At 39.2% G+C, this 22978-nt stretch overlaps 1 protein-coding gene across 1 annotated transcript in view; it reads left to right on the forward strand.

Moving 5' to 3' along the window:
• Positions 1-19680, forward strand: part of ENPP1 (ectonucleotide pyrophosphatase/phosphodiesterase 1) — a 66549-nt gene extending 46869 nt beyond the window's left edge. The window contains exons 18-25 of the mRNA XM_036248432.1: positions 200-369; positions 1159-1210; positions 2545-2699; positions 4228-4357; positions 5391-5471; positions 6311-6443; positions 14959-15121; positions 19014-19680. Of these exons, the coding sequence (XP_036104325.1) occupies positions 200-369; positions 1159-1210; positions 2545-2699; positions 4228-4357; positions 5391-5471; positions 6311-6443; positions 14959-15121; positions 19014-19184 (1055 nt within the window). The 3' untranslated portion in view covers positions 19185-19680. The remainder of the gene's footprint in view (positions 1-199; positions 370-1158; positions 1211-2544; positions 2700-4227; positions 4358-5390; positions 5472-6310; positions 6444-14958; positions 15122-19013) is intronic.
• Positions 19681-22978: the final 3298 nt, after the last annotated feature.

Below are 22978 nucleotides of genomic sequence, written 5' to 3' on the forward strand. Positions count from 1 at the left end.
TATATCTTAGTATTTCCATAAAGAATAGCATGGTTATAAATACTCTAAAACCCAAGAGAGTTTATCATTTTATTTTAGGTAAAGAGTTAAGGACTCATATAGATAGGGTTTAAAAAATATAAAAATCATAGTACAAGTCTACTATTTATTTGATTTTGAGACTTTTAAGTGAATCTTTACCATTCTTGGAATTATGCAGATTTACTGAATTTGAAACCTGCTCCTAATAATGGAACTCATGGAAGTCTTAACCACCTTCTAAAGAATCCTGTTTACAACCCAACGCATCCCAAAGAAGTCCGGCCTCTGGCACAGTGCCCCTTCACAGAGACCCCCAGAGATAACCTGGGCTGCTTGTGTGACCCCTCGGTGAGTGTTGCTGAGAAGTTGACTGGGTGTGTAAGTTTCTGTGGCACCCTCTGTGTAGCATGCGCTATGGAAACACTTAATAATCAAATTAAAATTTTTGAGTGAGAATAAAAATAACATTTATTATTTTTATTCTGGTGACACATGCAGAGCTTTTATTATTTTTCCTTTACCTTGTTTTTGCATTTTTGCCTCTATTTTTATCCCTGGGTGTTGTGACTTGACTTGCAGTTTGAGAGAAATTTAGCCGTTACCCCAGCCGTGAGTTCTGGATTATAAACCAGTCACAATATTTCTTCTCTAAAATTCATCCCCACCTATTTCAAATTTAGGGGGAAAATATCATTTTTTTTGGTACAGAATGATTAGAAGGCACTGTTCCATTTTTCTCCAACCTCAATATATAGTCATAAAAGGATGAAAATATGTGACAAGTTATGAACAAAATTGATAGGCTCCCTAAAGATAGAAATTTGGGGAGTAGTTGAGTTTATGCTTTCTGTTTTGTTTTAGGCTTTTAGAAAGACTATAAGAGCAGAAATAAGAATTTCAAAGCAGCGATTATATTCTTGTTTCTCAATTAAGAGTGTGTGTAGGCCAATGTTTTGTCTTTTTGCAGCTGTCATCCCTATCCTTTTATCCTCTTCATCAAAAAAAATTTTGACTTGCATAAGATGGTTTTCAATTTCACCTTTGTTCTACAATGGAATAATTAATCTATAGACCGTGTGTGTTACAAAATTGAAACCTGCCTCTCATTTCTTAAAAATAGTCTTGTTAACTCTTTAGATGGTTCCAGTCGTGGATTTTCAGACCCAGCTGAATCTGACCGTGGCAGAAGGTAAGGCGTGTTTACCCTTGACTTGAAGCATGGAAGCAGGCTTTTACTCAGTGGTGTGAACCGCAGAGAATTGGTTTGAAGGCGATTTTTAGAATGACCAGTAAAACAAAGGGAGTAGTGGAGGACCACCTGATGAAACAGAGATTTCTTTGCTTGACAGTCTGGATCATTAGTCATAGAAAGGAAGGAATATTGATGTGGAAACAGCGTGTAGTATATTCAATGGAAGCTGAATCACTCTTTATGAACACAGTAGAGATGTTCTGAGATTTTTGAAAATTTTTATAGGTTTATAATAAATCTTTTTATTATTTCCATTTAAAATACCTGTTAAATGTCTATCTCACTGGGTTTACTTAATTACAAGAGAGTATAAATTGATTTATTTATCTAAAGTTATTCATAACTTATGAATGAAGATTAAGAATACACAGACACCTGTTGAAATCTGTCAGTTGTGACCTGAATGTTCAGTGACATTTCAGTACAGTCTCTGGTACACTTGACAGAGTCTCTGATAGATTAGATTACTTGTCTCACAGTTTTTTCCTGCTGGAATGAAAAGGCGAATTCCACATTGTTCTTTACTTGAGCCTGTCAGCATAAGATTCTATAAATGTTCAGGTTGAAGAACCTTTGATGATCCCAAGGTGTTCAAGTATTGTAAAGAATGATGCTTTGGGAATTGGGTAGGTCTGGGCTTGAATATGAGCTTAGGAACTGTATGTCCATAGAAAAAGTATTTGCTTCCTATAAGCCACTGTTTTCTCATCTATAAAAGGGCATATAACCTTAATTCATAGGGCTATTTAAGAATTTAAATTCGCTGATGGCTACCAAGAACCCTACAAAGCACCTGACACTTGGGAAAAGGCAATGAATAGTATATACACTATTGTTCATTCAGTTTAGTCTCATAATTTCGGGTCTGGACTTTTGCTTTCCAAGTACACATATTATCCAGAAAGTTTTCTTTCCGGAGTACATCCTGAATAATGAGTAATTGTAACAATGTTAAAGAATTATAGTGATATAATTTTATATAATTTAAGTCCTAATTACTGACATTTCCAGCAGTTTCATGTATATTGTGATATCTTCATATTGCATTGCTCTTTCAGACTCTGCATGGACAAAAAGTACAGTGAATCTCTTTGGTTTTCTTAATTGTTTACGGTGCTACTCTTTGTAATTTGTGTTTTATTAGAGTTAAAAATAACTTTTCAATAGGGTTTAGTAGAGGAAAGAATTAAATGAGTGTATCATATATATTAGCATGCAATGCACTGTAAGTACACTTAAATAGTGGTTTTGTTTTCCTCCTGTGACCCAAGAGAAGGTTATTAAGCGTGGCACTTTACCCTATGGAAGACCCAGAGTTCTCCAGAAGAACAGCACTGCCTGTCTGCTCTACCAGCACCAGTTTGTGAGTGCTTACAGCCATGACATCCAAATGCCCCTTTGGTCATCCTACACCGTGGACAGAAATGCAAGTATCTGTCACCCCTTTAGCTCTGTGTGGTTATTTCAAATTATCATTAAGCGAAACATCGAGAGCATTGTTTCTCGCTGGTAATCTGGGCTCTATAGTCAGTTCTCCAATTAGATCACTGAACTGGGAGACAGAAAAATTAAGGTCCAGTTTTGCCGCTAAGTAGCTTGTGACTGAGACTCAGAGCGTGTTTCTTTCCCTATGGAGTGAGGGATGTGCAGTCAAGTTTTCTCCCTTGCCTTTGGCTTAAATATTTTATGATTTTACTTTATAATTTTATGAAGTCATTTTTACAACCAATCACAATTATTCATCTCTAAGTACATACTATGTGAGCACAAGGATTTCCCTCAACTGCTCAGCTCTCAGCAGATCCTCAGTGCTGGAGAGGCTCAGTAACCTCGCCGTGTATACCATCCGTCCACAGGAGGACCCCAGACCAAGCCAGAGAGAGGCTGGGGATCTTGCTCCCCCCCAGGCCAGAGGGTTTAGGCCTTGAGAGGCGTGGGGGAAAATATCCCAGAATAAGACCACCATTCCTCCTCACTCCTGGGTGCTGTGGTGGAAAGGACATAATGAGAGAGAGTCCTGGAAAGAGAGAATGAAGGGCGGAGGTGAGATTTAGATCTCACTGGAGTGGACGTTTGAAACTGGACTGACCAGCTTTTCAAAAACTGAGAGTGTCTGGCAAGTTGTAAGATGCCTGTGAAAAATAGAAAGGGAAATTTGAGAGAGCTTAGATGAGTTGGATTTAAAAAATAAAACTATTGTTAATTATCACTGAGATAGCTAAACAAAAATATAAGGATATATATGTAATTTCTGTGTTTTAAAAAATATATAATACATACATACAATTTCTACCTTAAACTTGAATTTAAAAATATTTTGAAGACTATGTTCAAACACAGTAAACAGTTTACACTTTTTTTTTTTTACTTGACTTTGCACTGTATAGCATTCTACACAGTTTTGTAGGTCCTGCCCAATTTATTGTTGTTTAATACCTCAACTAGGGTGTTTTGCTTGTTTGAATTTTCTGTTCTGCCATGAAATCAAAGCTGCAGAACTCCTGAGTCATCATTACCCCCAAGGTTTTCACATTACATTGCTGTGCAGTGGCTTTTTTACACCTGCCTACCCGCAAACTCGTGGTTGTGTAATTGAGTATGCAAGATAGTCTCAGATTCCTAAAAATCAGCAATTCCTTATATAAAAGTTTGAAATTGAGAAAAAAAACAACAACCAACATTATAAACAAAATTAGCACAACATAGTAGGAAAATCTTTGCACATGTATGACAAATGGTTGATATCCTTACTATTGAAAGGAGTTTTGCACTTCAGATAGACTACAATATGTAGATGACTACAACAGAAGCAAATGGAAGAGTGAAGAAGGACATGGACAGACAGCTAGAGCTCCATGATATTATGATGCAGTTCACCTTCAACTGTTTCCCAAGTAATCTCCTTTCCCTCCATATACCTGGTGTCTGATGATGCTTTTTATTTCGTTCTTCAGGACAGTTTCTCTACAGAAGACTTTTCCAACTGCCTTTACCAGGATCTTCGAATTTCTCTCAGTCCTGTCCATAAATGTTCATTTTATAAAAATAATGCTAAAATAAGTTATGGGTTCCTCTCCCCACCACGTAAGTGTCTTCCTCCTCTTTCCCGCCTCCTTTTCTTTCTTATGTGTAGAGTACACCAGCTTACTGATTGAGCGATGAAAATTGTGAGTGAGAAGTATAACGTTTAGGGAAAATTTTTAAATTTGGTCTAAAACTTGAAATTTAGAAAATGTTTACTTTTGTTTGAAGGGTAGTTGATTTAGGGCAGATTCAATAGGTAGGACATTTTTCACTTTTCTGAAATTTTTTTAACCAGAATTTGAGAAAACACAGTGAGGTCAGAAAACTGCATCTGTATTCTTCGGAAGGAGATATCATTTTGTTGTTAAAACACAAAAATGTAATTTGTCAAAGAATTAGGTAAAGGTAGAGCCGGCAAGGGCTTGCTGTCTCCCCCGTACACAGCCCCTCGGGAGAGGCTTCTTTTTGAAGTCAACTCTTCTATTTTTCCAAGTGGCAAGTTTATATGCTAACGAGAACACATTTCGAGGTTGCCCTAAAAGGGCAAAAATCAGAACAGTCCTCGTGCTGAAATACCCTCAGTACCCAGTCCGGTCCCGGAGCGAGCGGCCGCAGTGCGAACCTGGCTGCCGCGCTGTGGAGGTAGACCAGGCCCTGGCCGAGTCCGCACAAAGAGTCCTTGTCCGGCTTTTCCAGGCAGCCGTCCTCGATGTTGTTTCTGGGTAGAAGGTGGTGTTCTGAAGCCAGATATTGTTTTTTTTTCTTTTCACTGTGAAAGAGTTTAAGGACAGAAGAGTGTCAACGCAGTATCCTTTAGTTGAAATAAGACAAATAAGGTAACATTTGAAAGTGTTTAATTTCATTTAACATTTTTTTAACGTTTTTGTGTTTTTGGTAAATTCATCTTGAAGGAGAACACATGTAAATATTTTTATTTTCTTAAGGGATTTGACCAAATACATTGCATTTCTCCCTTGAACCAGTCCTGGGAAAGTTTTACTGTTTAGGCTAATACTCAGCTTATTTTTTAAAGTGCAATTTCTAATGTTATTTGTGAAGAATGAAATAGTTGTTCTTTTTATTCTCTTTGTAGAACTAAATAAAGGTTCAAATGAAATATATCCTGAAGCATTGCTTACTACTAATATAGTGCCAATGTACCAGAGTTTTCAAGGTAAAACATTTTAACTCTGTCTCATAATTTCAAAGAATTCCTCTGTACATATATATTATAGCTATAATTTATATGTAATAAGACCTCTAAATTAAATGACTAAATATCAAATACATTTTTATTGGTTTGTTTAACTTTGAAAATTCCAGTATATAAAAAATTCTACCTGTATTAGAATTATGGTATATTTCAATATCTACTATTCTGCTCTCTCCTTATATGTATTTAGACATTTTTGGTGAAAAGTATATAATGTTTATTCTAAGTCACCAAGCTAGTATAGTGTACTAACATTAACTTAAGTATATGTCCCTGTCTAACTATTTGGAAGTTCCTGATAATTTTTTTAAATCTCAAAATATATCATTATTAATTATTGCAGCATTTGGCTCTTACACGAATAAATGTACATTTACACCTCAAGTGACTTAAGGAATTTCAAAATAAAGAACATACAAGGACGTATTTTTTTTGTCCTAATTTACTTGTGAATATTTCAAAGGGAATATTCAGATATTGACAGTACATCTGAATAACCTGCCTTGTTTCTCTTCATGATTTCTTCTTAATGCTTAATGACGACCTGTGACCACAAGGTCATGATGCTGCACAGGTCAGGGATGGCTGAAATAGAGTTGAACGCAACATTTGTGTATTTGTCTTTCCAAGGGCCGAAGCTCAACAGTGAATTTTTGGCCTGACACTAAGACTGAAGCCAAACTTGGCTTTTATCTCCACTTGCCACGGGTGCTCATTTTGAATCACGGTGTTGATTGATTTCATATGACAGCGTGGCTCCTTGTTCTGTTGAAACTGCACTGTGTTCCTTCTTGTTTCAGTTATATGGCACTACTTTCATGTCACCCTCCTGCCACGGTATGCTGAGGAAAGAAACGGCGTCAATGTCGTCAGCGGGCCTGTGTTTGACTCTGATTATGATGGGCATTATGATGCCTCGGAGACTCTGAAGCAGTAAGAACAAATTCCATTTACTCATAACAACAGCTAGCAAGGGGGATGACCTGGATGAGTCAGCAGAACCTTTACTAGTCAGACATTTATGTATGCGACATTTCTGATTACACTGGAAGCCTCATGAAATACCTGATTAATTAAAAAAAATTTTTTTTTCTTTATTAATTTTAGAGAAGACGGGAAAGGGAAAGAGAGATAGAAACATTGATGAGAGAGAACATTGATTGGCTGCCTCCTGCATGCCCTCCACTGGGGATTTGACCCACACCCTGGGCATGTGCCCTGACCGGGAATGGAACTGGCGACCTCTTGGTACATGGGTCGACACTCAACCACTGAGCCACACCAGCAGGGTGAAATATCTGATTAACTTTAATGTTTCGCTCAGTGTGCAGTAAAATATTTTTTAGATGGAAGAAGTGTTCCTCCACCACTTAGCTCCGCTGAGGAATTCTTGAGCTCAGATTCAATACTGAACTCCTCTGCCATTGTTAAGAAGGTAACATCAGTGTCTAAAATCGGTGTGCGTGGCTAGGAGACTATCTTAATTAACATGCCTCCAGTTAGAAGATGAAGAGCCACATGGTGTAGCTAGAGGCATCTTGAGTCAAGGAACCAGCCGGGTTATAAGGCTGTCGGCCTTGGGTGAGGTCACGCTTGGACCCAGCTCCGGCCGGAGGGGAGTGATCGGGTGACCATTTTGAGGAAACCATCAGTGGGGCTGTTTTTATGAAGGAGAGGTGGAGAATGTTTTAGAGATTACTTGATTTTTATTAAAACAATAATTAGAAAATGAAATAATCAGAGATTTGCTGGTAAGGCTCTGAGAAGAAGGGGCCGAGGCTCCGCTGAGATCGAGGCCCTTTCTGCCAGTGTCACTCACAGGCCGACTTAGGGATGGCTATTTATACACATGTATCGGGGACCACATTAGTTTGTAAAATCCCAGTATTTCACTAACAGTCCTTGAGGCATAAGGGTCTCCCATTACTGCCTCATAGGTCACTGCAGTAAAAATGGGTAAAAAAACCCCAACTTCATACCTTTCCCATTCACAGCTCCAACCAAGCTCTCTGGTTTATTGTGTTTGATATGTTATGCTTCTGTGTAAGATTGTATTTGAAAACAAGGATCCCACTACCTTAAATTTTGAAATATTCTGTAAAACACACACACACACACACACACACACACACACACACACACAATCTAGCTTTGAGACCAAAGGAAATAGAATTAAGATCCTGCAAAGGTGTTACTTGGGATATCTATGACAATATGATGCAATTAAAAAATATAAAATTATTGGTATAGAAACAAAAATCCAGTTAAGACAGAGAATTCAGAAGATGGCGGCAGGCAGGACCAGAGAGAGGGTGAGTGTGTGAGAGACTGTGAGTGAATGTGAAGGTGGACGACCAAACCCCAGCAGTGCAGAGACTCAGAGCAGAGGTTCCTGTGCTGTGGACGGAGCACCGGCTACCGCGGTGAGCGGCCCTTCAGGGCGCTTCTCCCTGCCCCGCGGGGAGGTCCCACCATTTTGGAAGATCCCGGGTCTTCTCTCGGAGGAGGTAGTGGGAGCGGCTAGGGCCCAGCAACCTGAGCCCACCAGTGCACCTGGCACCATCGGACCGGTGGACCCTCTGTGTCAACACAGACCGGTGCACAATAGTGGAGCTCCCAAGGTGCCTGTCACGGAAGCCACGGACAGCCCGGAGCCCAGCACCATCCCCCACAGTAGCAGCCAGATCAGAGTCCAGATATGCCCCCAGCAACAGAGGCTGGGGAGCAGACATCCATGCCCAGGCAACAGAAGCACAGAGCAGCAGCTGAGACCCATCCCCCAAAACTACAGCCAAAGCTAAGCAGGAGTTGAGCCCCATGGAGCAGCAGCACTCCCCAGCCACCAGCAGTGGGTCCTGGGGCTCCACAGAGGCCGGTGCGGTCCAGTAGCTCACGAGCCGTGGGAAGCCGGAGCCCAAGAGGGACTGGTGCAATCTAGCTGCCCGTGGGTCCTGCAGGGTGCAGGGGAACCTGAGGGGCCTGTGCGACCCAGCAGCCCACAAGAGCAGTGGGAAGCCAGAGCCCGAAAGGGACTGGTACGATCCAGCTGCCCACCCGTGGGACCTGCAGGGTGTGGGGGCACCAGAGAGGCCTGTGTGCCCCGGCAGGGACTGTGCAATCCAGTTACCCGTGGGACCTGCAGGGTGTGAAGCACCAGGGAGGCCTTTGCAACCCAGGAGCCCATAATATAGGCATAGAGCCGGGTCCCCAAAGGGACTGTGCAATCCAGTTACCCACGGGACCTGCAGGGTGCAGGGGCACCAGAGAGGCCTGTGCAAACCAGCTGCGCACAGGATAGGCTTAGAGGATGTGAAAATGGAGGCGAAGTGAATGGAAGCTACACAGACGATTTCCCAGCACCAAACAGGAATCACAACTAATATAAAGACAAATCCTTGTAAAAAAGCAACAGAAAAGCAGCAGGACAGGACCATATAACCAGGAACACTGGTAGGATCTGTGGAGGCGTGAGAGGGTGGCAGGCTGGGAGCCCAGGGACAGCAGCAGTCTTAGCTGTGAACAGCACCCTTGGGGAATAAAGACCAAGCCCACTCCACAGTGCAAAGAGCCAGGACAGAGCGCTAAAATAACCACAGCCAGTCACCTGGGGGCTACGGCAGAGGGAGGGCAGACTGGGCTGGAACTCTGTGGGGACACCGAGGATTTGGAGGACACTCACAGTTTTTGCTGAGTTGCGGCCACAAAGGACGGTGGCCAGTGTGCTCCTTCCTAGAGCTGTGGGGAAAAGCAGCAGCCTCCCACTCAGAGACGCAGCCTTTCCCAGGTGAGGCAAACAAATGCAAATCAAGGCTCATTAGCAACCAGCATCTATCCCACCATCTGGAAATCCTCTTAGGCAGAACACCAGGGCTACATTCCAAGGCACTGAGTAATGGAGACTACTAGCCTCCAGGAAAAAGCTAGAGGATAACTGAACCTTTCCTGGGCTTGCAGATCAACCCAGGAAAGTAAGACTTGACAGTGGTGTTTAATGTGGGCCCACCCAGGCTCATCCAAACCCAGTAGAGGGAGCCATGAACAGCAGAACACCAATAACCACAGGGAAAATTTGGCAGGCTCCAGAACCCACTGAGATAGCCAAAATGGTGAAACAAAGAAACAAATACCAAATGAAAGAACAAGAGAACTCTATTGAAGAAGAGATTAATGAAATGCAATTAAGCAAATTATCAGAGGTAGAGTTCAGAGCCATGATATTGAGGAAGTTCAACAGCATGAGTAAGGACATCAGCACCATGAGTAAAGATATAGAAACATTGAAAATGAAGAATGATATAGCAGAAATAAAGAACACATTGGAAGGACTAACCAGCAGAGTATAGGAAGCTGAGGACCGGATCAGTGAATTAGAAGACAGGGTAGAAAAAATTAACCAATCAAAAAACCAAAAGGAAAAAACAATTAAAAACCAGGAAGACAGCTTGAGAGAACTGTGGGACAAGTAGAAACATAATAACATTTGCATCATAGGAGTCCCCGAAGAGGAAGAAAATGGGCAAGGTTTAGAGAATATATTTGAAGAATAGTGTCAGAAAACTTTTCTACCTTGGTGAAGGAAGAAGGCATTCAAGTTCAAGAAGCACAGAGAGCCCCAAGTAAGAAGAACCCAAACAGGCACACATGAAGACACATAGTAATTAAAATGCCAAAAATTAAAGACAAAGAGAGAACCCTAAAGGCAGCAAGAGATAAGCAACAGCTTACCTACAAAGGAAACCCCATAAGACTCTCAGCTGACTTCTCAACAGAAACACTACTGGCCAGAAAGGAATGGCATGAAGTAATCAAGGTGATGAAAAAAAGGATCTGAATCCAAGACTACTCTATCCAGCAAGGCTATCATTCGAAATAGAAGGTCAAATAAAGAGCTTCCCAGACAAAAAAAAAAAGCTAAAGAAATATATTAACACCAAACCAGCACTGCAAGATATGCTAAAAGGACTGCTGTAATTATTAGAAGAAATAGGAAGAAAAATATAACCACACTAAACAAAAATGGCAATAAATGAATACATATCAATTATCACCTTAAATGTGAATGGTTTGAATGCTCCGATAAAAGGACACAGAATAGCTGACTGGATAAGAAAGCATGATTCACATATATGTTGTTTACAAGAGACCCACATCATAACAAAAGACTCACATAGGTTGAAAGTGAAGGGATGGAAAAAAATCTTTCAAGCAAACGGAAAGGAAAAAAAGCTGGGGTAGCAATACTCATATCTGATAAAATAGACCTCAAAATGAAGGCCATAACTAGAGACAAAGAAGGCCACTACATAATATTGAAAGGATCTATCTAACAGGAAAATATAACCTTGGTAAACATATGTGCACCCAATATAGGAGCACCAACATATATTAAAAATCTTCTGGAGGACTTCAAAGGAGAAATCAACAGCAATACAATTATAGCAGGGGACTTCAACACCCCACTGACCTTACTGGATAGATCTTCTAGACAAAAAATTAAGAAGGAAACACAGACTCTAAATGAAGTACTAAATCAAGTGGATTTAATAGATATCTATAGAGAATTACACCCCAAAACTTCAGAATTCACATTCTTCTCAAGTGCACATGGGACATTCTCAAAGATAGACCACATGTTAGGGCACAGACTAAGTCTCTACAAGTTCAAGATTGAAATCATATCAAGCATCTTCTCAGATCACAATGGCATGAAACTAGAAATCAGTTGCAACAAGTTCATGCAAAGACATTGGAACACATGGAGGCTAAATAGCATTTTATTGACCAGTGAATGGGTTACCATGGAGATCAAGGAAGAAATTTAAAACTTCCTGGAAACCAATGAAAATGAACACACAACAACACAAAATCTATGGGATGCAGTGAAAGCAGTTCTGAGAGGGAAGTTCATAGCACTACAGGCCTATCTCAAGAAGCAAGAAAAATTTCTAATAGACTATCTAACCTCACAACTTAAAGAACTGGAAAGCAAACAGAAAGAAAACCCCAGAGCAAGTAGAAGGAAGAAAATATTAAGATCAGAGCAGAAATAAATGACATGGAGACCAAAAAAACAATTCAGAGGATCAATGAAACAAAGAGCTGGTTCTTTGAAAAGATAAACAAGATTGATGGACCCATAGCTAGACTCACCAAGAAACAAAGAGAGAGAACCCAAATACACAAAATCAGAAATGAAAGAGGAGAAATAGTAACTGACACCACTGAAATACAAAAGATCATTAACAACTACTATGAACAATTATATGGCAACAAATTCAACAATCTAAGCAAAATGGACAAATTTCTAGAAACACATAGTCTCCCGAAACTGAACCGGGAAGAGATAGAAAACTTGAACAGACCAATAACAGCAAAAGAAATTGAAGATGTAAACAAGACTCTCTTAGCAAACAAAAGCCCAGACCCCTTCACGGGGGAATTTTAAAACATTTAAAGAAGAACTAATACCCATTCTCCTCAAACTATTTCAAAAAAATTCAAGAAGAAGGAAGACTTCCAAACTCATTTTATGAGGCCAGTATAATTTTAATTCCAAAACCAGAAAAAGATACTACAAAGAAAGAAAACTACAGGCCAATATCCCTGATGAACATAGACGCCAAACTCCTGAACAAAATACTAGCAAATCGAATCCACCATTACATCAAAAAATTATTCACCATGACCAAGTGGGATTCATCCCAGAGATGCAAGGCTGGTACATTATTCACAAGTCAATAAATGTGATACACCACATAGACAAAATGAAAGATAAAAATCATATGATCATATCAATAGACTCTGAAAAAGCATTCGACAAAATCCAGCACCCATTTCTGATAAAAACGCTCAGCAATCTGGGAATAGAGGGATCATATCTCAACATAATAAAGGCTGTATATAAAAGACCTACAGCTAACATCATACTCAATGGGCAAAAACTAAAAGCATGTCCCTGAAGAACAGGAAAAAGACAAGGATGCCCACTTTTGCCACTCTTATTTAACATAGTACTGGAAGTCTGAGCCACAGCAATCAGACAGGAAGAAAAAATAAAAGGGATCCAAATTGGAAAGGAGGAAGTGAAACTGTCATTATTTGCAGATGACATAATATCGTGCATAGGAAACCCTAAACTCCATAAAAAATCTAGTAGACTTAATAAATGAATTTGGTAAAGTAGCAGGATACAAAATTAATGTCAAGAAATTGATGGCATTCTTATACACCAATGATGAACTCACAGAAAGAGAAAGTAAAAAACAATCCCATTTACAATTGCAGCAAAAAAAATTAAGATACCTAGGAATAAACTTAACCAAAGAAATAAAGGACCTATTTGTAGAAAACTACAGGTCATTGAAAAAAGAAATAGAGGAAGATATAAAAAGTGGAAGCACATACCTTGTTCATGGATTGGGAGAATTAACATCATTAAAATGTCCATACTACCCAAAGCAGTCTATAGATTCAATGCAATCTCCATCAAAATACCAATGACATACTTCACAGAACTAGAACAAATACTTCAAAAGTTCATATGGAACAAAAAAAGACACTGAATAGCCACAGCAATCTTGAAAAAGAAGAACAAAGTTGGAGGGATCATATTACCTGATTTCAGGTTATACTACAAAGCCACTGTAATCAAAACAGCCTGGTACTGGCATAAGAACAGGCAGATAGATCAATGGAACAGAATAGAGAACCCAGAAATGGGCTCAAGACAATATGCTCAATTAATATTTGACAAAGGTGGCAAGAGCATACAGTGGAGTAAGGACAGCCTCTTTAATAAATGGTGCTGGGAAAATTGGACAGCTACATGCACAAAAATGAAACTAGACCATCAAGTTACACCATACGCAAGAATAAACTCAAAATGGATAAAAGACTTAAATGTGACTCATGAATCCTTAAAAATCCTAGAAGAAAATGTAGGCAACAAAATTTCAGACATCATACGCAGCAGAATTTTCACTGATACATCACCTAAGGCAATAGAAACAAAGGAGAAAATGAACACATGGGACTACATCAAACTCAAAAGCTTCTGCACAGCAAAAGATATAATCATCAAAATGGAAAGGCAACCCACTGTATGGGAGAGCATAATTGCCAATGATATATCAGATAAGGGGTTAATTTCCAATTAAAGAGAGTGCTCATACAACTCAACAAAAGAAAGACAAAGAATCCAATTTAAAAATGGGCAGAGGAGCTAAATAGACACCTCTCCAAACAGGACATACAAATGGCCAAGGGACATATGAAGAAATGCTCAACATCACTAATCATCAGAGACATGTAAATTAAAACAACAATGAGGTATCACCTCACACCTGTCAGAATGGCCTCCATCAACAAATCATCAAACAACAAGTATTGGCGAGGGTGTGGAGAAAAGGGGACCCTAGTACACTGCTGGTGGGAATGCAGACCGGTGCAGCCACTATGGAAAACAATATGGTGTTACCTCAAAAAATTAAAAATTGAACTGCCATTTGACCCAGTGATTCCATTTCTAAGAATATACACTAAGAAGCCTGAAACACCAATCAGAAAGAACATATGTACCCCCATGTTCATAGCAGCACTATTTACAATAGCTAAGATCTGGAAACAGCCCAAGTGTCCATCAGTAGATGAATGGATCAAAAAGCAGTGGTACATATACACAATGGAGTACTATGCAGCTGTAAGAAAGAAAGATCTCTTATCCTTTGAGACGACATGGAGGGACCTGAAAAGTATTATCCTCAGCAAAACAAGCCAAGTAGAGAATGACAAGTATCATATGATCTCCCTTATTTGGGAATATAATGAACATAACAGTCTGAGGAATGGGATAGCCCCAGAGATGTGGCAGTGGGGTACAGACTGATAATCCCCAGAAGAGGGGGTGGTGGGGGAGAGATAAACCACAGAACTTATATGCATGTGTACATGAACAGTGGACATGGACAACAAGGCTGGGGACAGGGCTGGGAGGGGGGGAGGAAACATCTGTAACAAAAATAAATTAATTAATTAAAAATAAAAAAAGAGAGAATTCACAGCAATATGGCTTCTCTGAAAGAGCTGGAACAAAAAAGTCTCAGACCAGGTCTCTCTCTGTCCACTGTCTGTGCACAACTACACAGATTTCAAAAGACTATCAGTAATGCTGTAGGTACTCAAAAATATTTGTGTCTCAATTCCAAAGGTAGAATTTAAAAAATTTTAAATTCAATAAATTTTTATAGAAAATGAAAAATTTTTTGGATAGAGTTTATCTGTCTTCTAATTCTTTCTCAATCAGGCAGAATAAGTTGAGGTGTTATGATTACTGCTTATAATACATTTAATTATTTGAATTTTATTTTTAGGTGTATAAAAATGTTTTACTGAAATATTCATTTAAAAAATGTTATTTATTTCTTAAAGTGAATATTGTCATATTTTACAGAAATAGCAGAGTCATCCGTAATCAAAAAATCGTGATTCCAACTCACTTCTTCATTGTGCTAACAAGTTGTAAAAATACATCCCAGACTCCCTTACACTGTGAAAACTTAGATACCTTAGCTTTCATTTTACCGCACAGGACTGATAACAGCGAGAGTTGTGTGGTAAGTAGCTTTGTTAATTTACCTTAAACGTTGAAAATATAAGTATATTTGTGTGTGTCCTATATCTAATATTACTGTGGGAGAAAAGATAACTTGAATATACATATACTTTGAAATTATAGGATGATTTTAAATCTGATCTTCTAAGATGACATATCTTCAGAGAGACCTCCCTTGTCTATTAAAAACACTAAAAATCTGACCAAAATGTAAAAAGTTAACTTTTTATGACTTAGCCACGAAATTCTAGGTTTATTTGAAGTGGGAACTTATTTTTCTTTAAAAACTAGATTTATAATGCCTAAAGTATCAGCACTGTTATAAATTAGTCTTTTTTCTTTTTTTAAGAATATGTTTTAGCTCTGGCTGGTTTGGCTCAGTGGTTAAGAGCATTGGCCTACGGTCCAGAAAGACCCAGGTTCAGTTCCCGCTAAGGGCACGTACCTCAGTTGCAGTTTGTCCCTGGCCCTGGTTGGGGTCGTGAGGGTAGCAATCAGTCAATGTGTCTCTCTAACATTGATGTTTTTCTCTCTCTCTTCACCCTCCTCTTTCTCTTCACCCCTATCTCCCATTCTATCTGAAAATAAATGCAAAAAAAAAAAAGTATATGCTTTAATTGATTTTAGAGAGGGAGAGAAGCATTGATCACTGGCTCCTACACACCCCCTACGGGGAATAAGCCTACAACCTAGACGTGTGCCCTGAGCAGCAGTTGAACCTGTGACCTCATGGTACACAGGATGATGCTCGACCAACTGACCCACATCGACCAGGGCTAAATTAGTCTCAAAGTTGTGGTTAGACAGCATTGCAAATTAATTTTCTATATATCACTCTATTGTAAAAATCGTATCTTTGTCCCTAATTATCTTTTCTTATGCTATTGTCATTTGAATGTTTGGAAATAATTGTTTTATATTATTTTATTTGCTCAGAATTTTAAAAATTCTTTGAATATCAAGACTGCATTAAAATTTTAGCAATTTTAAAGCTTTTCCTTATGGTGAGTCAAAATGTTTTTTTCAGAGTACTTCCCAGATATCCTAGTTGGTTTTTCTTTTCTGGGTTTTTTTGGTTGTTGTTTTTTGTCCATTGAAGTTATACAAAGTAAGACTAGACCTAAACTGGAAAATGTATTTGGCTTTTCTAGCAGTCTTAGTGGATTGGTGGTAGACACGTGGACTCCTGTGGTCAAAAGGATCTTGGGGCCCAGTCTGAGCTTGGCTGGAGAGAGTGCTGTGGTTGCTCATTCATTTATCCCTTTACTTATTCGTTAATGCCTTCTTTCATCCAGTTATTCTTCCCTTTCATAAATATCTGGTGCCAGGTACTCTAGAAACTAAGAACAAAGCAGTGAACAAAGCAGACAGTGGTCTTTGTGGTGGGCCCCGGAGTGGAGTGCGGTGACCCATTTGCCATCCCTGATCTGGTAGTCTTCTATGTGTCATGCATGAAATGGATGAGGCTATGTCTCTCTTTAATTGTTTCTCTGATAAACTTTCAGAATTAATTGACCAGTCCACACAGAACACATTTCTCATTAAGTTATTTTTTCCTTATTCTTCAGAATTAAGTACAGAAAGCAAGATTTTAACTACTTGGATGTCTGTTGGGCATCTAACAGTGCTAGCTGGTCAGTGTTGTGGCTGCTGTTGGACACATACCAAATATTTCCTCTTCGTGCCCTGGCCGGTTTGGCTCAGCAGTCAGAGCATTAGCCCGCGGACTGGAGAGTTCGGGTTCGGTTCCTGCTAAGGGCACATACCTCGGGTGCAGTTTGTCCCCGGCCCTGATTGGGGTCATGTGGGTGGCAACCACACAATGTGTCTCTCTCACATCGATGTTTCTCTCTCTTCTCCCCTTTGTTCCTCCCGCTCTGTCTGAAGATAAATGCAAAAATATCCTCCGGTGAGGATAAAAAATATATTTCCTCTTCATGGCTTTGTCTTCCTTGAGAGACTGCATTGTTGTTACAGGTATTCGTCAGTGTTGTGTCCTGCAGCAAATCACAGGGAATGCAGTTACAGGGACTTGAGCACATAGGAGGTTCCTCATGTAACAAAAGTCCAGGGGTGGACCATCTGGACAGTACTGCTTAGCCACACCGTTAGGGACTCAGACCTTCCTGTCTTTCTGTGCCACTGTTCTTAGCATGTAGCCCATGTGGGCTCAAGATGGTTCTGCTGCTCTAGGTATTGTGTCTGAATGCTGGGCCCTACCCCAAAAGAGAAGTCAGCAGTAGACTTATGCTTACATCTCACTGACCAGAATGATTCTAAATGCCATGAGTTAGGCACTGAGTTCCTTTTCCATCTCTACCATTCCAAAAGTTATTGTGCCAATATCTTAAATACAAACATTTTAATCAAATTTTATGATAGTGTACCTAGAAGACACTAAATATTGGACTTGAACCAGGGAGAGGATTATTTGAAGGTGCATCACACATTGATTCCTTCTGTTTCATCTCTGAAGTAATGACTGAAGGTCAGCTGGATGTCGGCCTAGAACAGAGGCCTTATGTGTACTTTTTCTATATTCCTATAATTGTTGGAGCAGATGGCAAATATCCACTGGCCAAGTAGTCTACTGAGCCGGGGCTGTTACCTCGAGAGCCAGAGGAAGACAGTTGCAGGAGCAGACTGAGTAGGGCAGCAGTACTGAGTAGTGGATGATTGGAAGCGAATGGGAAAATGCAAATTATTGGAGGTTAATAGGAAAATGAAATTATTGGCCTGTTTCCCCTTAATGTGAAAAGTCTGTATTTATCATATTCAATAATAATGCCCTAAGGGTACATGGACCTTTGTTGAAGGATGTCTTTAAAGTATAATCAGGATGTCTTTAAAGTATAACCAGTGGATACTTTCTTTATCTGGTCTTTTCCAGGAGCTATTTTCAGAGAAATTTACACTAACACGTGGGTGTGTGATTTCCACCTCTATTGCTTCAGCTACCAGCTGGGTTTCCATGTGCCAGAGCAGAGCATATGCCTTTAATTCTTTTTCTTGTTTGTTTTTTGTTAATCCTCACCCAAGAGCATTTTTCCACTGGTTTTTAGATAGAGTGGAAGCGGGGGAGGGAGGGAGAGAGAAAGAAACATCAATTGGTTGCCTCCCGCACGACCCCAGTGGGGTCATATATCGAACCTGCAATCCAGTACGTGCCCTTGACCAAGAATCAAACCCACAACCCTTCTGTCCTCGGGCTGATGCCACTGAGCCAAACTGGCCAGGGCATGCCTTTAATTCTTTACTGATCTCATATTAGTTAAGACTTCATGACCTCACCAGAAATTACGGTGTTTTACCATTACCCTCAACCCTTTCCTCATTGCAACTATGTACATAACTGATTCTGATGAGAGCCCTTGTTTGTATTGTGCATTTGCACATATCATTACATTTGAATATTTTACATCAAATCCTCAAAATAACCCTATAAAGAGGGTGCAGGTAAGATAATTAGGATTCAGATGTTAAATAACATGCCTCAGTTTACCTGGTAAGATGATGGTAGAACCAGGATTTGAATCAAAGTTTCTTTATGCTAATTCCCATATTCTTTCTACCATCCCATGTTGCTTCTGTTTTCCAACATTTTTAACCCTACACCATTGAAATTTCTTTCACCAGTTTGATAAATGAACATCTGACCCACATATACTTTTCTTTTCCCAAATTTGATATATTTAATTAAACAAACAAATATGCATAGTATATATTAAATGGTGAATTACTCAAGAGCAGGGATTATGCCTAACAAATCTTATGGCATCTGCCATTTGGGAGCCAAAGTGTCAAAGCTAATTAAAATTGGGGGCATAGAGAGCTTATAGGGAAAATGAACTGAGTTTACCAGTGATTTTCTTCTTTATTTCCCACCCTCACAGCATGGGAAGCATGAATCCTCGTGGGTTGAAGAGTTGTTAAAATTGCACAGAGCTCGGATCACAGATGTTGAACACATCACTGGACTCAGCTTCTATCAAGAAAGGAAGGAGCCAATTTCAGACATTTTAAAGTTGAAGACACATTTGCCAACCTTTAACCAAGAAGACTGATAATTTTTTTATTCCAAAAACACACCATAAATCTTTTTGAAAGAACCTTCTATTTTATACAGCCCTCTGTTCACATTATTGCATTGTTTGGAAACTGTCGACCCGAGCTAGCACTGGGACTCCTCTGTCACATGACCGTCTCAGGGAAACCATGGCCTCAGCATAGCAGTAGGACAGTGTTCCTGTTGAGTCTTGCACACGTTTGAATGTGCAAGAGTTGTTCACATCTGGGAATAAAGACAGACCAAACCTAAAACTGCTCTTCTCCTTCTCTTAAGGCAGAAGAAGCCTGTGAACATTGTCTGGATATCAGATATTTGAATATTTTGATCATTAATAAACTTCTACGGAGCTGGCAACACCAGAAGTATGAATAGGATTGGAGTAATTCTTGTTACAGTAGTATCTTCACAAGCATTTAAAAGTGATTCTTTTAAAAGTGATATTGAAATTTCATTTATTTTAGTTTTAATAAAAAAAATTAATGGAAACAAAATATTCCTGAGGTTCTCAAGTCAGATTATGTAATCCTGTGTTATTTTTATTATGATTAGGCTTCTTCAGATTTAATGGCTTTAACAAGTTAACTTTTGAGTGGAGATCTTGAGTGAATAGAGTATGTCAATCTTTATAAAATTGTACTCTATATTTATACCAAAAAAGAAAAATATTTCCATCCTTCTCACAGTAATTAACATAGGTTGAAAACAGCTCTAAATGTATTTTTCTTTTTTAGATTTAAAAATGTCTTACCTTGGTGAAACTTCAGAAAACCTGTTAACACATGTAAGGTAGCATTTTTCATCAAGATGGTAGGAATGTTTTCCTCTGTACACAAAAATGACCCCACCAGCAGCAGAACTATACTGTGCTGAGCTGTACATTTTGAAGTTCCATAGATTTGAAGAGAACATGTTCCCATCACTTTGTATCTTTGTGTTGGTCATAACAAATGACCTTGATTTATCCTCTGCATAGACTATATCCTTTATTGCCAACCTGTGAACTTTCAAAGGTTACATTCACTTTTAGGCTACCTGGGTCTAATTTAAGAGTTTTGTTAGTGCACCAAAGATTTGTATTTGTCCTTTAGGTGATACTTATTCTTCAATAGCCTCAGGGCCAGAGAGGCCTTTAGATAATTCAATTTGCATCTGAAAATTATTTAATAATTTAGAATGTTTCATTGTTTTCTGTTTTAATCCCAGAGATCTCTGAAGTTCAGTACATTATTTTTTTTTTTAAGTGTTTTATTTTCTCTCGGTTGTTCAAATTGGGTAATTTCTATTGTTCTGTCTTCAAGTTCACTAATTCCCTTCTCTGTCTAATCCATTATACTGTTGAGCTAATTCACTTTTTGTTGTTGTTTTTAATATTTCAGTTATTGTATTATTATTTCTAAAATTTTTATTTGGTTCTTTGTATCTTTTATTTCTTTGCTGATAACTTTTATCTCTATGCTGAAACTTTGTGATTTTTTTATTTGTTTTAAGAATGTTTGCAATTGCTCTTTGAAGCATTTTTATGATGGCTGCTATGAAATCCCTGTCAGATAATCTTGACATCTGTGTCATCTTTATGTTGGCATCTATTGTCTTTTTCCATTAAAAAAGATTGTCTTGTTTTTCAGTGTGATGAATGATTTTCAACTGAAATCTGATATTTTAGATATTGTGTTCTATGACTGTGCACCTTCTTTAAACCTTCTGTTTTATCTGGGTTTCTCTAATACCAGCATAGAATTGCGGCCACTGCCTCATTATTGATAGGTGTGTTCCCTACTCAGCCTCCATTGACACATGGGGTGAGAGGGTGAGAGGGGAGTCTTGTTGCTACTGGATATGGTGAGAATTCAGCTCTCTACTTGGCCTCCATTGATGCTTTCCTGGCTAAGATGTGCAGGGTGTCCTATACTGCCCCCATGTGGTCTCCACTGACACTGGACGAGGTGGCAGAGGAAGCTTTATCATCACCAGGTGGGAAGGAAATTACCAGTTCCCTACTCCGCCTTCTTTATCACCATCCTGGCAGGAGATTTGGAGCACCTGTTCACAGCTTGACAAGGGTAGAAGTCTAGTCTCCCCCCTCTGTGGTCTTTTCTGTGGTGTTTGGCTGAAGTAGAGCAGTTACTGTGTTTTCTCTTGCTAGGTTACTCTTCTTCTGCTTCTCTGGCTAGAGAGAGAAAGTGCAGCCCATTTTTAGGGCTTTTTGTCTGTACTCAGATTTTTCAGGTTGCTGACTTTGTTACTTCCAATCTGGGATATATGAACTAACAAGAAAACTCAGGAGCTCATCACAGTGTTGTTCTTTGGGTCCCAGGTACTCTACTCTGTCTTCTCTCCAACTTTCAGAATCTTCCTATGTTTGCTTTATATATAATAATCAAGTTTTTTATCTGTACTTAGCAAACGGATATCTGCTTCTTTGTAGAAGTGTTTTGCTGATTTTTATCTATTCTTCAAAATACATGTAGACACATGATTGCCTCTATGTGAAGCATCTTAGCAGATCTTAATGGAATGGATAGATGTCTCTCACCTTTGCCAGGCACCAGGAATACAAAGAAAAACGAGTTACAGTTCTGCGTCTTAGAGCGAGAGGAGAGGCAGCAGAAATGGAAGTGATCCATAAACAGGGGGAAATGATATAATAGAGCCATGGGTGAGGTTCCAGGGAGCACAAAGGAGGCACTAGGGGCTTCTTGGCAGTATCAGCAGCGGCTTCCCAGAGGTGGTGACATTGGGGCTGGGATTTGAAGGATGAACTGGAGCTCTTCAGGTGAATGGATGAAGAAAAGACCTTATAGCCTCCCTGGGGTGGATATATTTTTGACATTTTGACATTTACTGCTACTTCTGATATTTCTACAAGGATCACTGTGACCAACTCATACACCTATTTTATTTTTCTTGTTTTGTTATAATAATCTGTTCTTGAAGGGAATATCCAACTATAAATTCTGTGCTGACTCTTTAAAGAAAATGGCATCCATATCTGTTTCTACTTAGCTTTTTTCTCAATTGCTCTTAAACAGTATTCCTTTTTTCTTGTTGTGTCTTGAAAGAAATCCGTCCTTTCACTATTTGATCATTTTAAAACATGTAACTATTTACCACTTCCCCAGTTTGAATGGTGAATTCACATGACTCTATATGTGAATTCCTACTTTCTTCGATAAAGGCTATTCTTTGCTTCTCAAATGCTAAGCAAAACTTTTATTTATCCCTAATTATACTGCCATGCCTCTGGTCAGTATTTTTTAAATGAGGTAAGTAACTTCCATATAAAATTGCATAGCTAGTCAGTTTATACATGGCAGGAAAACAACCAGGTAGAACTTAAAAATAGTTTCAAAGATCAGAGGAAAGAGCAGATTTTAGGGGAAGAAGGCAGACATTCAGGGTCCAGCAGGGTAAGTACATCTGTAGAGGACTGTTAGGCCAGTCGTCTGGTCCTGTTTAAGGAGGTAACACAGATGGGGATGGAGTTGCGTCTACTCTTGCAGAAGAGGCTTTTACCCCCTTGACATTTTTCTGTCATCAGCTGTCCTGCCCTGCTCTGTGGGTACATGCTTATCTGTAATAGAAAATTGTGTTTGAACTTTGAAACTAAATATGATTACACTTCATGCTGAAGCCTATTACAGGAATTTGGTGTGTGGGTGCTTTCATGAGCATTAAGTACAATTTTATCATGCTACAGTCCAAGGACATGGTAAGTATTGTAAGGTGTGTGTGTGTGGGGGGAAATCTACAGAATGTAAGAGTCTCTAAGCCAGTAGTTCTCAACCTATG

This window comes from Molossus molossus, unplaced genomic scaffold (assembly GCF_014108415.1).
Source record: "Molossus molossus isolate mMolMol1 unplaced genomic scaffold, mMolMol1.p scaffold_m16_p_8, whole genome shotgun sequence".
Taxonomy (NCBI): Eukaryota; Metazoa; Chordata; class Mammalia; order Chiroptera; family Molossidae; genus Molossus; species Molossus molossus.